The following is a 16,061-nucleotide window of genomic DNA, read 5'->3' on the forward strand; positions in this document are numbered from 1 at the left end:
GTGTGTGTGTGTGTGTGTGTGTGCCCACAAGCTGGTGTGTGCTCATGTGTGTGTCTGAGCGCCTGTGTCTCTGTGGATACACGTGACTTGTATGTCCCCATGTCTGTGCACCCGTGTGCCTGGGTGAGGCCCCTACACCCTGTTCCTCTTTGGCAGTTGGTTCCGCAGGAAGCTGCTGGGGTAGGGGTGAGGGTGCTAGGCCTCCCCCCAGCTCCCCACCCCTTCTCCTCAGGCCACCTGCATGCACAGTGCTGAGGGGTGGGGGAAGGGCTCCCTGCTTCTAGAACTCCTGTCTTCTGTGGCCGTCCCAGCCTCCTGGGTTGGCCCACCGCTGGGAACCGAGGCAGCGGGTAGGCGGGCAGGCACGGTTGAAAAAGAGGAAGCTGGGGTACAGCCGGTGCCCCTGTGGTTATGCCAGGCCCTTGCCGGCCAGCATTCCCCTTGGACTGACCCGAAACCCCGGCCATGGGCCGCGGGCGCTGTGGCGGGAGCAGGTAGCCGGGCTGGGCTCCCACGGCACCGAGAACCAGGCTCCATCTGGTGAGTAACCATCCGGGGACGTGGACCAACAGGGATAGAAAGGCGGTGGGGTCCGGGGGGCAGGGGTCCAGGGGACTGCAGAAAGACAGACAGGCCACCCCACCTCTCTCCACCTTGCCGTCAACCCGCATCCCGAGTGGGCGGGGGGAAGCTGTTTTCCTCTCGTGTTCGTTCTACAGAGATCTGTGGTCCTAAGAAGTCACCCCAGGGGACGGGGGTCCACGAGGAGCAGCTAGGTCAGAAAGGAGGATGGAGCCCTTGTAGCCAAGGCCCTGCCTGGGGACAGGAGACCAGGAATGCATGGACGGGCTCGGGCTCCTGTGCCGAGGTCAAAGTCACCCTTAGCCTCTTAAACTGCGGATTCCAGCCCTCCCACCCCCACCCCACCCCCCACCCCATGGGGCCCCCTTAACGCAGACTCTGACGGGTGGGGCTGAGAATTCAACTTTGAAAACAAACTTGCCCTTGAGGCTGACGTCTGAGAACCAGCCCTAGGAAGGGTCCTATCCTGGGTCTTCCGAGGTCATCCAGGGAGGATGACCCTCCTCCATCCGGGCAGCCCTCCCGGTGGGGGCCCTCCTCCTTGGGAGACACGCTGTCTCCCACCGCCGCCCACCTTGGGGAGCCTCTCGCACCACCGCCCGTCTGGGACGACAGGGCGCGGTGAGAGAGGAAGCCTGCGGTTTGTGCCCGGCACACACCCAGGTCTGTTGCTTCCTGCCGTCCCCTAATGCTGCGGCCGTCCGGAGTCGCGGAGGGTGGCCCCCAGAGCCAGGAGGACGGGGTGGATTTGGAGTCAGTGTCTGGGGACAGAGAGCAGGGAGCTGGTGAGTTCTAGCGTGGGGAGGGGGGGGCCTGATGCTCCAAGGCTGGGTCACCTGCTGTTCCGAGGAAAGGATTGGGCAACCGAGGGAGGTCAGGGGAGGTTTGACCCTACTCACAGCCACCTGACTGTGGCCCTCTGGAGGGCTTCCCGGCAGAGGCAGCCTTTTCACTAGGTGTTGAAGAGGCCGTAGAACATCAACTGCAAACACCTCAGTGCATCTCGTCTGGGCTGTCTCCATGTGCCTCCTGCCACCTCTGCCACCCCCATCCCCTTACATAGAGATGGACATGTGTTGGTCCTCGGGACTGTTGCAGATGATATGGTGGCTGTGTCGGACAGCTGGGGGTTCAAATCCCAGCTCCCTTGCCTCTGTGCAGCCACAGGCAAGTGACTTAACCTCTCTGGGCTTTCATTGGCTCACCTGTAGGAGAGCTGTCCTAACACCTTGCCTGTGAAATCTCAGGGCAGTGCCCAGCACTTAGTGGGAGCTCAGAAAACACTGCCAGCTTCATCTTTCCTTCAGACCCTGTCCTTGTCCCAAAGCCTTGCTTCCTGGGCAGTCTCCACCCATGCGTGATCAGAAACATTCTGTGCCATAACTCAAAAGAAAGACGAATGTTGGACCCCAGTATCTAAGTAAGTACGTTAGAGTGGGCTCCTTTAAGAGGCTTGTCCCAAAACAGGGATGGCAGCCACCTCCTTGGACCTGCTTGAGGTTGGCTATTCCTCGAAAGGGGCAGGACTTTAGCAGCCACAGAAGGCTTGGAGGAGGGTCCTGGGGTTCCTGTGAAAGCCTTTGAAAGAGTGATCTTCTCAGGAGGTGCTGGTGGCCCGACCAGGGCAGGCAGGGAGAATGGAAATGGAGGAAGAGGATGGCAGACAAGTCTTGGGGACTATTTCTTGGCAGGAGGGTGTGGACAAGGTGGACTTCAGCCCTAGGGAGAGTCCAGGACAGGGACCTGGTTTTGGCTTGAGCGATGGGAACAAAGGTGTTAAGGAATTCATCGATTTGAGAGAAATATTTGTTTGAAATATTTGTGACTTACCTTCCCCCATCTCAGTTTTCTCATCTGTACAATGGGAGTGATCGAAACACCACCACCAATACCACCCCACCATAGAGTGGTTGGGAAGACTGAGTTAGTTGGACCAGTGCCTGGCGTGACCTAAGCTGTTGTTAAATGTTGGCTTGTGTTGTTGTTACTTCAACCCTGGGCTTTCGGCTGGTGTGACCCACCTACCTGGCTCTCAGTACGCATCTTCTGCTCAATCGCTTTCATAGTCCAGAGTCTAACCTGTATCTAGACCTGCCCACCTGGACTTCAGGCCCTAGAGGATAGATTATATTTTCCAAAACTGGCCACAATCATATTTTCAGTCCCACACACTCTTTGGGAATCTTATCTCTCCTCATCAAGAGGTGGGGTGAAGGGGGAGTCCCCTCCCCTTGGACCCTCAAGAGTCCCTCAACTAATAGAGTATAGCAGAAGAAGTGTTAGCTCATAAAAACAAGGCTCTCTGTCTTGGGACATGCATCTTTGGAGCTCTGAGCCTCCAAGCGAGAAATCTGGCTTCCCTGAAGGGGCCATGCTGGAGAGATCATGAGAAAAGACCACCATAGAGGTAAAAAGAGATGCCCATGGAACCCTAACTGTTTGAGTCTTCCCAACCATGTGCGTGAAGATGCCTTTGTGAGGGTCCAGCCCCAGCCTGTGTCTGACTAGAATGTCACAAGCGTCCCCAAGCCAAAACCATTTGGTCAAGCCACTCCTGAATCCCTACCCCCTAGATATCTTGAGAAACAACAAAATGATTGTCATTGTTTTACACCACTAGGTTTCGGGGTGATTTGTTACACTGCATTAGCTAACCAAAGCACCTTGCATCACCGCTATGTCAGTTAGCTTTTGCTGTGAAATGAACTGCCCCAAAACTTAGCAGCTTAAAACAATAACTGCTGATTTAGTGCATGATGTGTTGTGTCAACTGGGTGGTTCTTCTGGTCTGGGCTAACTTAGCCAAACTCTGCTGGGGTCACTAATGAATTCATGGTCTCTGTCATGAGAGTTTTGCAGGAATGTGTCCTGTCCAGGGACCAGGACTCCATAGTGTAAAAAGAGGGTACCCTTACCAAGATGGCAGTCCCCATCAGAATGATAATGAATGCTCTTACCAAGATGGTGGATGCCCTCACCAAGACGTTGGGTTTGCTCTCCAAGACAGTAAATGTCCTTACCAAGATGGTGGATGCCCTCACCAAGATGGTGACTATCCCCACCAAGATGGTGAATACTTTCCTCAAGAGAGAGCACATTCCATACCCTGCACCCCTATCCAGACCCTCCATCTCATCTTTCAATCATCTAGTAACACCCAGGATTAGAAGATTACCCTTTGACGGGCCAAAGGGGCGACTTACAAACTTACAATAACCAGCTTCAGGCTTGGTTACTTGGGAGGCTGAGGCAGGAAGATCCTTTGAGCCCAGGAGTTTGAGGCAGCAGTGAGTTTTGATTGTGCCATTGCACTCCAGTCTGGGTGACAGAGAGAAACCTTGTCTCAAAGAAAAGGAAGAAAGAAAGAGAGACAATGAAAGAAAGAGAGGAAGGAAGGAAGGAAGGAAGGAAGGGAGGGAGACAGGGAGGGAGGATGGATTTGGGAGAGGAGGAGGGGTTCATCAAGACCAGGATCTTTCCAACACAATGAGTAAAGATGAAGGTAACGGGGCTTCCACCACCAGGGGGCAGCATCCGCATGGATGAGCGCTGGTTTACATACACACGCACACCACACGCTTGGATACAGAGAGGTTAAGACACAAACATGTAGAAACACAGAAACCCAGGCATACCAAAACTGCCTCACAGATACCAGAAACAGATCTCCCCAAGATACAAACGAGTCATGTAGATCGAACCCCACGGATACCAGTGGGCATTCACACACACACACACACAAGAAGAGAGGGATCACAGAGGCTTTTAAAACTACCTAGATACTCAAATATACCTCCACATAAACAAGTTGACACTCAAGACTTGCACTCAGAGGCCAGGTGTGGTGGTTCATACCTGTAATCCCAGCACTCTGGGAGGCCAAGGTGGGAGGATCGCTTGAGCTAAGGAGGAGTTCAAGACCAGCCTGAGCAAGAGCAAGACCCCGTTTCTAGTAAAAATAGAAAAAATTATCTGGATGTGGTGGCATGTGCCTGTAGTCCCAGCTACTCAGGAGGCTGAGGCAGGAGGATCGCTTGAGCCCAGGAGTTTGAGGTTGCAGTGAGCTATGATGATGCCACTGCACACTAGCGCAGGCAACAGAGCCAGACCCTGTCTCAATAAATAATAATAATAATAAACAAGACTTGCACTCAAACATACTCACAGATTGAAAATCACACATGGTACCCGACACACAAACGCACTGTCAAACACACAGACACAGTGGCACACACACACACATCCACACTCACCCAGGCTCCCCCGGGGCCCAGGCTGTTCTTGTTTTCTCCTGGGAATGTCTTTCTTGTCCGGCCAGGGTAAGAAGCCCATAGGACTGGGTGTAGGACACAGGGGGTGCTAAGGGATTGGCCTCCCCCCAGCCAGGGGTCGCTGGGCCCCCCAGCCAGAAGCCCAGCCCGGACTCCCATCAGCTAATGCAGCTGGCAGACCCTGGCGGCAGACTCCGCCCCTCCTGCTGGCAGCCCCGTCCTGGCAGGGGTTCCCAGCCCGGCTCCTGCTGCGGCATCCCTGTTGCACGCTCACACTCTCACACGCACACAGGGCCCCCATGGCTGACTCGATGCTCAACCACTCCTGGCCGGCCCTCTCCAAGCTGTGGCTGAAGCGGTGGGCCTTCAAAAGAGGTAAGGGGCAGGCAGTGACCAGTGGGCACTATCCCCCCAGGGAAGGGGTCCCTGGACAGCCCGCCTGCCACCCCCTGCTGCAGCTTTTCCTTGGCTGGGGCATAGACCCTGCCTGCACCGGCCTTGGATCCCATGGCCCCTGGTCCCCGGGGGGCCCCGTGGAACATCACTGACTTGTGGGCTCCCTCTTGTCTCAGAGAAAACGTCTCCCCAGATTCAGCCAGCAGCTTGTCTAGGAGGTAAATTTGAGAAGGAGCGTGCACCCTCTCAACTCAGCCGCCGAACTCCCCAGGAGCAGCCCGGTGTCTTCCTGGAGAGGAGGGGGGATCCCACACGCTCTTGGTTTCCGGATCAGCCACGGCACGGGAGGCTCAGGGTGGTAGCAAAAGGGGAGACACTTGAGACTCCCGGGCACGCACCTCCCCCAAACACACATGCACACACATCGGCCGGTGCCCGCTGCCCCCACCCAGGGTCCTGGGGCCTCAGTTTACCTATAGAGGAACTGGAAAGGCCTTTTATTATATCTCCCGAGGCCTGGGTGAACTACTGTTGCAAAGAGACACTTCTTAAATCTCAGGAGGACTTTAGCCCTTGAAGATAACCGGATGGTGTCCAGGTACCCAGGACAAGGGGGTGACAGTGTGGAACAATGTCATAGGAGCTGGTCAGGCACCTGCTGCCTCCTGGGTTTCCTGGTCCTGCAAACCCCTGCCCATATGACCCCCTCCTGCCCCTGGTCAGGCCAGCCACATGACTCAGCCTTGACAAGTCCTGCCACCATTTCCTGTGTGAGCCAAGGACTTGTTCAAGGTAGCAGTGAGTTTCCACGAAGGAGGAGCCAATATGAAGATTTCTTAGCTTCATTCCACGGACTCCCCTTGAAGGCTTATTGTGTGCCAGGCACTGTACTGGGGTCAGAGAGCAGGCAGAAGTTATCAGAGGACCCAGAGGCTGGGGCTGGGCTGGAGCTGGGGGCAGAGAGGGTGCCCTGGAAACTGAGATGCAATAGAAGAGTAGTCATAATGATAGAAGCTGCTGCCAGTCAGTGTGCCTTCACGAAGTTGGGCTCAGAGAGGTTGAGTGACTTGCTCAAGGTTGTATAGCAAGCACAGGCCAAAGAAGACGGGATCTGAAGCTAGTTCTGCTGGGGCTGCCTTAGTGGTGTGTCCCGGGCAGTGTACGAAGCTGCCGATGTAGGCAGCCGGAGTGCGTGGAGAGGGTTTTTAGATGCATCAGTGGATGGCGACCCTGAAGAATTAGTGCATCCGCCGCTGGCCACCAAGGTGTCCGCCTGTGACCCGGGTGCTGATGAAGGTGTGCACAGCTTGTGGCTGCTCAGCCCACCCTGTCTCCCAGCCCAGGCAGGTGGAGGCTGTGATTTATAGACTGGCAGGTGGGGGAATGCGCTGTGGGAACCAACAGTGACTCTTATGCCCTTTTATGGCCAGTGCCGCGGGGGCTGGTGGTGGAGGGGGCTGCCTGGATCTTGAAGCCAGGCTGATGGGTGGCTTGTTGGAGAGGAGCATGCAGCATACATCCCCAGCGGAGATTCTTTCCCTGAGGCCCCGTGCCTCTAGCTTAACTCCCCTGGGAGAGTGACTCACTCCCCAAGAGCGTCCCTCCTCTCTTTGGCCCCGGAGAGCAGGGAAGAATGGCCTTTCTGTGCCTCTCTTAAGCTCTGCAATTGGCTGTCTGGGCACCTGATGGGACCTCCTGGGGAAAGGGCTTGGTTTGACTCAGGAAGGCAGGCAAGGCTTGAGAGAGGAGGATGGAGAGCTTTAGCGACATTCCCTGGAGCAGGGCCCCAGTGCCCTGTCCCCTCAGCTCCTCCAGTTACCCATTCTAGTCATAGTTTTTCATTCATTTCCCCAATCTGTAATGAGTTCGTGCATAATGAGTGCATTCTGTGTCTCACCTTGGTTTTCTGCCTGCCTGGCTTCTCTGCTGCAATTCTCCCCTGACCCCTTCCTTCTGCATCTCCCACCCTCATCCCCTCAAAATGCTAGCTCCTACGTGTAATGTATCACTGCCTCTGGACACTGTCAAATCACCTATCCATCCATCTGACCATCCAACCATCTAACCATCCATCCAACCATCCATCTAACCTTCCATCCATCCAACCATTCATCCACTCATCTATCCGCTCATCCATCCACCCATCCATCCATCCATCCATCCAACTATCCAAACATCCACTCATCTATCCACTCATTCATCCACCCATCCATCCATCCATCTAACCATCCAACCATCCAGCCAGCCAGCCATCCACCCACTCATCCATCTAACCATCCATCCAGCCAACTATCTATCTATTCAGCCAACCAGCCAACTATCCAACCAACCATCCATCCATCCATCCATCCATCCAACCATCCATCCACTCATCTATCCACTCATCCATCCAACCATCCAGCTATCCATCCATTCATCCATCCAACCATCCATACATTTATCCACTCATCTATCCATTCACCAGCAAATTTATGGACACTGACTCTGTGCTCAACTCAACACAGCACCAGATAGCCTGGTGGTTGTCACCCCTTGTTTTGAATTCAGAAATCCCTGGGTTCAAATTCCAGCTCTGCCTTGCACTACCTTGATGTGACCTTGGTAAAGTCAATGCACCTCTCTAGGCCTCAGTTTCCTCTTCTATAAAGTGAGGACTCAGAGAGTTGTTGTGAGGCTAGAAGAATATAAAGCACGTGATGGGCTTAGCATTAAGCCAGGCATATGGAAAGTGATCAATACACATAAGATTTTACTCCTTGGGTCTTGGAGATGTAAAAGTGGGTCAGATACAGTCCCTGCCCTCAAAGATCTCATGCTTTAGAGCAGGGATCAGCAAACCTTTTCTATAAAGCGCTGGAGAGTAAATATGTTAGGCTTTGCAGACCATATGGTCTTTGATGCCACTACTGAACTTTGCTGTTGTAGGACAACAGCAGCCACAGACGATAAGTACATGAGTGGTGAGACTGTGCCAATAAAATTTTATTTATGAAATCATGCAGTGAGCTGGATTTAGCTCACAGGCCATAGTTTGCAGAGCCCTGGTCTAGGAGAGGGTAAGTGAGGTAATTACAATATGATGAGGTGTAGATAAAGAAAGCAGAGCCATCCAAAGCCCTCTGGCTGAAACTATCTGCAGAGGATCTGAGAGCCCTCAGTTGCTGGCTGGAGGGGGGCAGGCGTGGCAGAACAGCACAGAGATGGAATGGAGAGTTGGAGGTTCATGTATGTGAGGCAGAGCTGAGAGGACAGGCTGGAAAGGGCTCCGAATGCTGTTCTAAGGATTGGTAACAAATGTGGTTGGCAATTGTTTGAAGGCAATTGTGGTTGGCAATTGACAGGGCTCTGTCTATGACACTGAAATCGGGGCTTAAGCCATGACACTGGGATTGGGGCTCAGTCTATGACACTATATCAGGACTCAGCCTATGACAATAAGATTGGGGCTCAGCCTATGACACCAGATCAGGACTCAGCCTATCACACTGGGATTGGGGCTGAGTCTATGACCATAGATCAGGACTCAGCCTATGACACTAGGGATTGAGGCTCAGTCTATGACACCATATCAGGACTCAGCCTATGACAATAAGATTGGGGCTCAGTCTATCACACTGGGATTGGGGCTCAGTCTATGACACTAGAACTGAGGCTCAGTCCATGACGCAGGATTGGAGCTCAGTCTACAATGCCAAGAATTGTAGTTGTGTAGGGAGAGCAATAATGGGGGCTGAAATTAAGACAGTGCCAGAGTAAAGAAGACAAGGGCATACAGTAATGTCATGCAGGTGAAATTGACAGGGCTTTGTGTCCTGAGAGCTAGGGGAGAGGTGAGGCTGGTCTCCAGGTTTCTGGCCTGCTCACCGCAGCAACAGTGCAGTCCTGCTTATATGGAGAGGCAGGAGGAGGAAGGATAATGATGGTTTTGGTCCTGACAGCTTTAGGTTGGGGTGTCAGTGGGAATATCAGGCAGTAATGACAAGAGGCCATTGGAGACAAAATCTAGAGCTTGGGTGAGTCTGAGCTCATGTGTGACATCAGGATCAGGACTCAGTCCGTGATCAGGGTCAGGGTTCAGTGTGTGATCAGAGTTGAGGTTCAGCTTGTGGTACTAGGATGGGAGCTCAGTCTGCGACACCAGGATTGAGGCTCAGCCTATGACATAAAAGTGGGAGCTCAGCCTAGGACACTGGGATCCAGGCTCAGTATGATACCAGGATGAAGGCTTTGTCTGTGACACCAGGGTGAGGCTCAGTCTATGACATTAGGATCAGGACTCAACACCAGGACAGAGGCTCAGCCTATGACCATGGGATGCGGCTCAGTCTATGACACCAGGGCAGGGCTCTGTGTCTGTGACACAAAGATTGGGGCTCGCTCTGTAAAACCAGGAGATCCGAGTTGTGTCTGTCATCAGTTCAAACTCAGCCTATTCCTGGGTCAGAAGTTTGCCCCATATAAAAACTAAATTCAGCCCTGGATTTTCACCTTTAACCTTTGGATCTCAGACCTTCAGGGTTCATAGCTACAGAGCAATGAACCTTTGCCCTCTGCAGACTGTAAGAAGCTTCAGGCCTCCACAGGGGTCCTGCTCAGCAGAGCAGACCGACTCTGCAAGCCTGTCCTGCAGCCCCCGGGGGACTTGCTGGAAGGAGGGGACTGCCTCTCCCCTCCTAAGCTCCCACCAGCCTCCAGGGCCCGCCTGACATCTGGTTTTCCTCCTCCTTCACAGCCAGCTTGTTTTGTTCCCTCCTTTCCCTGAGTCATAGATGATGCCTTGGCTTCAGGGTGTGGAAGAGAATAGACACAAGGCTTAACAAGGACAGCATAACAGATTCCCTCCAGCCAGCCTGGGAGGGTAGCTGGGAAGACAGTGATGGTGGAAACCCTGGCATCGCCATGGCGCCATGTAGCTGTTCACCTGTTGATACAAGGTGGCCTCAGGGAGCAAATGGAGCTGAAGCAAATGGAGCTGAAGTATTCCTTTTCTTAAAGAAGGACCCCCAACTTGTATAAGCTTCAGGCCCCCAAAGCTTGGGGAGATGTTTGTACGTACGCAGTTGGGAGGCGAGGGAACGTGAAGTGGGTGCAGACAGCCCGGTCTCCGTTCCCCTCTCTCTTCTCACGCCGCATTGGGATCGGTAGCAGCAGCATCACCCGCCTCCCCCTCTGCTGGCAGCCACAGGTACAGGCAGGGTGGCTACAAAATGTTTCCCCCAGCCTACACTCTTTGGAGAGTGAAACCCAGGGGTACAGTCAATAGTTACCCCAGCGTGGCAAAATGAGATGTGTGTTCACCCAGCCATAGGGAACCCAAGCTATAGAGTGAACAGGAGCCTCGTGTGGCACTTTTTCAAAGGTGTCTGGCATCCCGCTCCCACCCCTATCTTTGCCCCACCTCGGGCAGTTACTGCTCTTCCTGTGAGCATGCTGGGACGTCCCTACGTGTGTCCCCACCACCAATCTATTCCCTCTCTGCCACCTTCACCCACCTCCTCAGGCTTCACCTCTAGGCGCTCTCCAGCCAGCCATCTTTCCATCCATCCATCGGCCCACCCATCTTTCCATCCATACGTCCATTTTTCCATCCATTCATCCATCTATCCACCCATCTTTCTATTCATCCATCCCAGCAGTCCCCAACCTTTTTGGTACCAGGGACTGGTTTCATCAAAGACAATTTTTCTAGGGACCAGGGTAAGGGAATGGTTTCAGGATAATTCAAGCGCATGACATTTTTGTGCAGTCAAACCTCTCTGCTAATGATAATCTACATTTGCAGCCTCTCCCCAGAACCAGCATCACGGCCTCAGATCCACCTCAGATCATCAGGCGTTAGATTCTCATAAGGAGCCACAACCTAATCCCTCGCATGCGCAGTTTACAGTAGGGTTTGCGCTCCTATGGGAACAGTCTGGTTGACCCCAAAGCCCTTGTTTTCTCCTCCAAACTGTGCCTTTGGGACTCAAAGTTCAATAGAGAGATGAGGATATGGGGAGAAGCCTGGGACGGTGACTGTGTCACCTGCCCTGTATGGCTCGCACGAACTTGAACCGAGTTAATGTGCTAAAACAGTGCCCAGCCCCTAACAAGGGTTGTAGGAGCATTTGACTTTATTCTAAGTGCCCAATTCCAAAATCCAACAAGCTCTAGAAATCAAAAGCTTGTTTGGAGGCAACCTCCAAGCTGAACTGACTTGATGTTCATTGGTGTCTTGCTATTTCTCCCATTTAGTGTGAATATTAATATCTCTTACTGCAAAAAATATTTAGGGTGTTTGAGTACAGGATGCTTCCCCACCCAACCCCACTGGGGTGAGGCATAAAAAGATGGTATAAACAGTGCATGCCCTTTCTAAAACCCGAAAAATTCTGAGTTTCCAAATGCATACAATGGAAGGGCTGGGGGTGAGGGATGTGGAGCAGAATTTATCATTGCTTTGGGGGTGAATGTCTTGGGGCTTACCCTTTCCCGTCTGGGGGTTGTCCAGAGGCATCTGGATCCTGAGGGGTGTGACTCCCTGCTCTCTGCTTCTCATTCCATCCTCTTCCCAAGAAAGAGGCAGCCTGAGGTTCCATCATTAGGGACTGTCCCCCAAATGTGGACACTGGGCACTTGCATTCGGTCTTTGTGCCCATCAAATGAGGGTTTTTGCTAGAGCAGCCATAACAAATCAATTTCATCTCATGAGCTAACTTGGATCAACTGGTGATTGATAGCTGCTGGAGATGGGGTAAGCAGGAAAGAGCCCTGTGATTGACTAGCAATGTCTGCAGTAGACTCAGGATGGGGAAGAGGGGGCAGGTATGTTGGTTTCAAGATCATTGAGACCATCATCCTCCCCCACAGACCCATTTTATAGATGAGAAGACTGAGGTCCCGGGTTCAAAGCCACAGAGGCAAAACTCAGGTCCAGGCTTCCTCAGCCCTCCCAGCGTAGCCCTGACACCTTGTCCCTCCTTTCTTCACAGGCTCTGAGCCCAAGTCATGTGTCCAGCCCTTTGACCCTGGAGCTACAGCCTCTGCCACCAAGAACAGCAGGAAACCCTGGAGGCCTGAGAACCCCGACTTCTTCTCCACCATGGGGGATGAGCAGGCAGGTGTCTGACTGCTGAGACGGGCAGGAGGTGATGACGACAGTGGCAGCAAGTACACTTTGTTTAGCAACTGCATTTTACCAGGCGCTTTTTGTCCATCATCTCAGGGAACTCTCAACAGAACTTGCAAAGTAGTTATTATTCTATTTGACATATAAGAGAACTGGAGTGCTTTCTGGAATAAGAAGAGGGAGGGAAGGAGGGAGGAAGGGATGGATGGATTTATGGACGGATGGATGGATAAGTAGCAGGGTGGGTGGATGGATGAATGGATGGGTGGATGGGTAGAAGGTGGGTGGATGGACAAATGGATGGGTGGATGAGTAGAACAACCAACCGCAGGAGTTTAGTTCTGGACCTGCCAGGGGTCTGGACTTGTTCAAATAAGAACCGCGGGAGGCAGGCAGTTGGGTGGATAAGTTGGCGATAAGAGAACTGTGAGCTCTGAGGGAAGCAGGAAGCCCTGGGAGTGTGAGGTGAGGCTCTGCCTCCCAGCCCAGCAAATCCACCCCCTCTTCCTGCATCTCTGTGATCACCAACCACTTGGTCACCAGAGCTGGACACGTGGATACCCCTCCCTCTGCTATCAGCCAAGTCCTGCATACATCGAACCCTGAAGAGCTCTGGGCTCTGTGCCCATCTCTCTCTCCTTCAGCCACTGCCACTGTCATGACTCACCCAGGTGACTTGCACGAGTGTTCTGGCTGGTCCACCGGCCTTCATCTCAGCCATGTCCAAGCCCACCTCTGCTCTGCAACTTGCATGATCTTTCCGAAGGCCAATCCCAGCTCCTCCCTGCACCCGCACCCTCCCTCCCACCCACCTTTGTTGGAAACTTCGAGATTAAATCCTCCCTTTGGACAACCAAACCTGCTGATCTGACCCACGCACCCCCACCAACCCTCTGCACCTCCAGCCCTAAGGAGCATTTGCCAGTTGCTCGAAGGCACCCTGAGCTCTCCAGCCTGCAGACTCCTGGACATCCTGTTCTTTCATTGCCTGGAATGTTCATACCCGCAGTGTCTGCTAGCCAACTCCTGCTCGTTCCTCGAGTGAGTCTCCACTCACTGACACTTCCTCCAGGAAGCCCTCCCTGATACTCTTTGGACAGGATCATCTGTCACCCCTCTGTTCTTCCCCCACCTATTGCCTGGCACCTCTATCCTACTTGATTATAAAGGCTGGGTTTAATTATCTGTTGTCTCCAAGTAGCGCCACGAAGACAAGGGACTGTGAGACTCGACCTGGGGATGTCAGAGACTTGCTCAGAAAAAGGGACCTTCCTACTTTTAAATTTAAAAACAGCAGTAACTATATCTCCTTCTATCGCTTAGGGGCTTGTGCTGCCCAAACATCATCTCATTTTACCTGCATGACAATCTACAAGAGAACAGCCGTCATGCCCATTTCAGAGATGAAAACGATGAGGCTCAGAGAGCTTTAGGAAACTTGTGGCCAAGGTCACGCTAAGCTAATAAAAGCCACTGCAGGGATGCAAACCCTGACTGGCCTCTTTGCACCAGGCACCCATTCCAGAAAGACCTACCCAATGATTCGCTTGCTATTTTGTTTGAAATCAAGCCGCCTTCTCTTATATGACAAAAAGGGACCAGAGAAACATTCTACTTGAAGTTGCTTTGGTGTGCTGTCTTTTTCTAATAGACCACAAGATAAATAACTACGTTTTTTTTTTCAAATAAATGTTTATCCACGTACTATGAAAAACTGCACTCGGTAAGCCCTTCTGAAGCACGGAGAATTGTGGGATGTTCCATCTCTGGGTCTGATGGGGAGGGCCCATCCCCCGAGGCTCCCCGGGGTCCACAGCGTGAGAGCCTGGATTTATTGCATGCTCTCTCCGGGATGTCCGGGCCAGCACGTACTGTTCAGTCAGATGCCTGGAAAGGCCCCCATTGGGCTGGTTCCCATCTTTTCCTGCCCAGGGTATGTTGGAGGAAAGGTACGAGCTCCCAAGCAAAGAATGAGGCCCCCTCCCTCAGTGTACCTGCTGGCAGGGAGCTGGGACAGCCTGTACCGCGGCTGCCCCCCACTGCCCCCCTCCCCAGAGCTGGCCGGGCTCCCACCCCTGCCTCCTCTGATGGAGGCCAGACCCAGGAGAAGCAGGGAGGCCCAGCCCAGGCCAAGAGGCTGTCCTGACGTGTTTATATTTACAGGAGGATGTAAACCAGGGACATGAGGAAACCTTTGGAGGCAGTGGCGGAAGAGACAGACAGGAATCAGCAGGAGGTTGTCCAGGCACCAGGCATAGCCATGGAGCTATTTGGGGCAAAGGGGAAATTTAAAAGGAGGCCACTGCCGCCGAAGTCACAGGAGGGCCAAGCCCACCTGGGCCAACCAGGGGCCAGAGTTGTGGCTATTTATAAAGAGACTGGGCCAGGCGCGGTGGCTCACGCCTGTAATCCTAGCACTCTGGGAGGCCGAGGCGGGAGGATCGCTCGAGGTCAGGAGTTCGAGACCAGCCTGAGCAAGAGCGAGACCCCATCTCTACTAAAAATAGAAAGAAATTAGCTGGACAACTAAAAATATATATAGAAAAAATTAGCCAGGCATGGTGGTGCATGCCTGTAGTCCCAGCTACTTGGGAAGCTGAGGCAGGAGAATCGCTTGAGCCTGGGATTTTGAGGTTGCTGTGAGCTAGGCTGACGGCACGGCACTCTAGCCCAGGCAACAGAGTGAGACTCTGTCTCAAAAAAAAAAAAAAAGAAAGAAAGAGACTGAAGAAGACGGGACCCGGGCACTTAAAGGCAGGGGAGGGAAGAGGAGGCAGAGAAGGAATCACCAAGGAGGAGGGGAGGAAACGAGGATGGCGGCCGCAAAAGGGAGATTCAAGAAGAAGGCACGCTGTTGGAAAACAGTATGGCTGGCCCTCGAAAAGTTAAACATAGAATTATCGTGCAATCTAGCAATTCCACTTCTGGGTATCTTCACAGAAAAATTGGAAGCAGGGACTCACAGATATTTGTACACCCTTGTTCATACCAGTGTTATTCACAGTAGCCAAAAAGTGGGAACAGTTTTAGTGTCCGTGGACGGGTGGATGAATACACAAAGTGTGGTCCATCCAGACAGTGGAATAACATTCAGCCTTATAAAGGAAGGAGGCTCCGACACAGGCCACAGCATGGATAGACGTTGAGGACATCGTGCTCCGTGAGAGAAGCCAGACACGGAAGGACAAATCCTGTGTGATTCCACTCATAGGAGGTCCCTGGAGTCGTTGGATCCACAGAGACAGAGAGTAGAGTGGTGGGTGTCAGGGGCTGGGGAGGGGCTGGGGAGTGAGTGTTTCATGGGGACACAGTTTCAATTTGGGAAGATGAGAAAGTTCTGGACACGGATGCACGACAATGTGAGGGCACTTAATGCCACTGAACTGTGCACTTAAAAACAGTTATAATGGTAAATTTCATGTTGTGTATATTTTATCACAATAAAAAGAAGACAAAAGGGCCAGATCTGTAGAGAAATCAACGTGGGTGAGATCAAAGAGAAGCGCAAACCGGATGTAGCCCCCTGCCTCCTGCCAGCCACGGTCTGCAGCTGACCCAGGGCCTGGCTTTGGGCTGGCGGAAGCTTCTCTGAAAAGTCTCCACCCGGGGCTTTGGCAGGGATCTCCCTGTTCCTCCTCACCTGGCCATGGCTGGTCAAATTGTCCAGGGCTAGGGATGTCAGACTGAACAAATGCAACCTACAA

General features: G+C 52.9%; 1 protein-coding gene across 1 annotated transcript in view; it reads left to right on the top strand.

Moving 5' to 3' along the window:
• The first annotated feature begins 452 nt into the window (after positions 1-452).
• The window catches only part of ARHGEF18 (Rho/Rac guanine nucleotide exchange factor 18), an 80,640-nt gene continuing 65,031 nt past the window's right edge, over positions 453-16,061 (top strand). Inside the window, exons 1-2 of the mRNA XM_069479160.1 lie at positions 453-540; positions 12,221-12,345. Coding sequence (XP_069335261.1) covers positions 12,331-12,345 — 15 coding nt within the window. The 5' untranslated portion in view covers positions 453-540; positions 12,221-12,330. The remainder of the gene's footprint in view (positions 541-12,220; positions 12,346-16,061) is intronic.

Source organism: Eulemur rufifrons, chromosome 2 (assembly GCF_041146395.1).
Source record: "Eulemur rufifrons isolate Redbay chromosome 2, OSU_ERuf_1, whole genome shotgun sequence".
Lineage (NCBI taxonomy): Eukaryota > Metazoa > Chordata > Mammalia > Primates > Lemuridae > Eulemur > Eulemur rufifrons.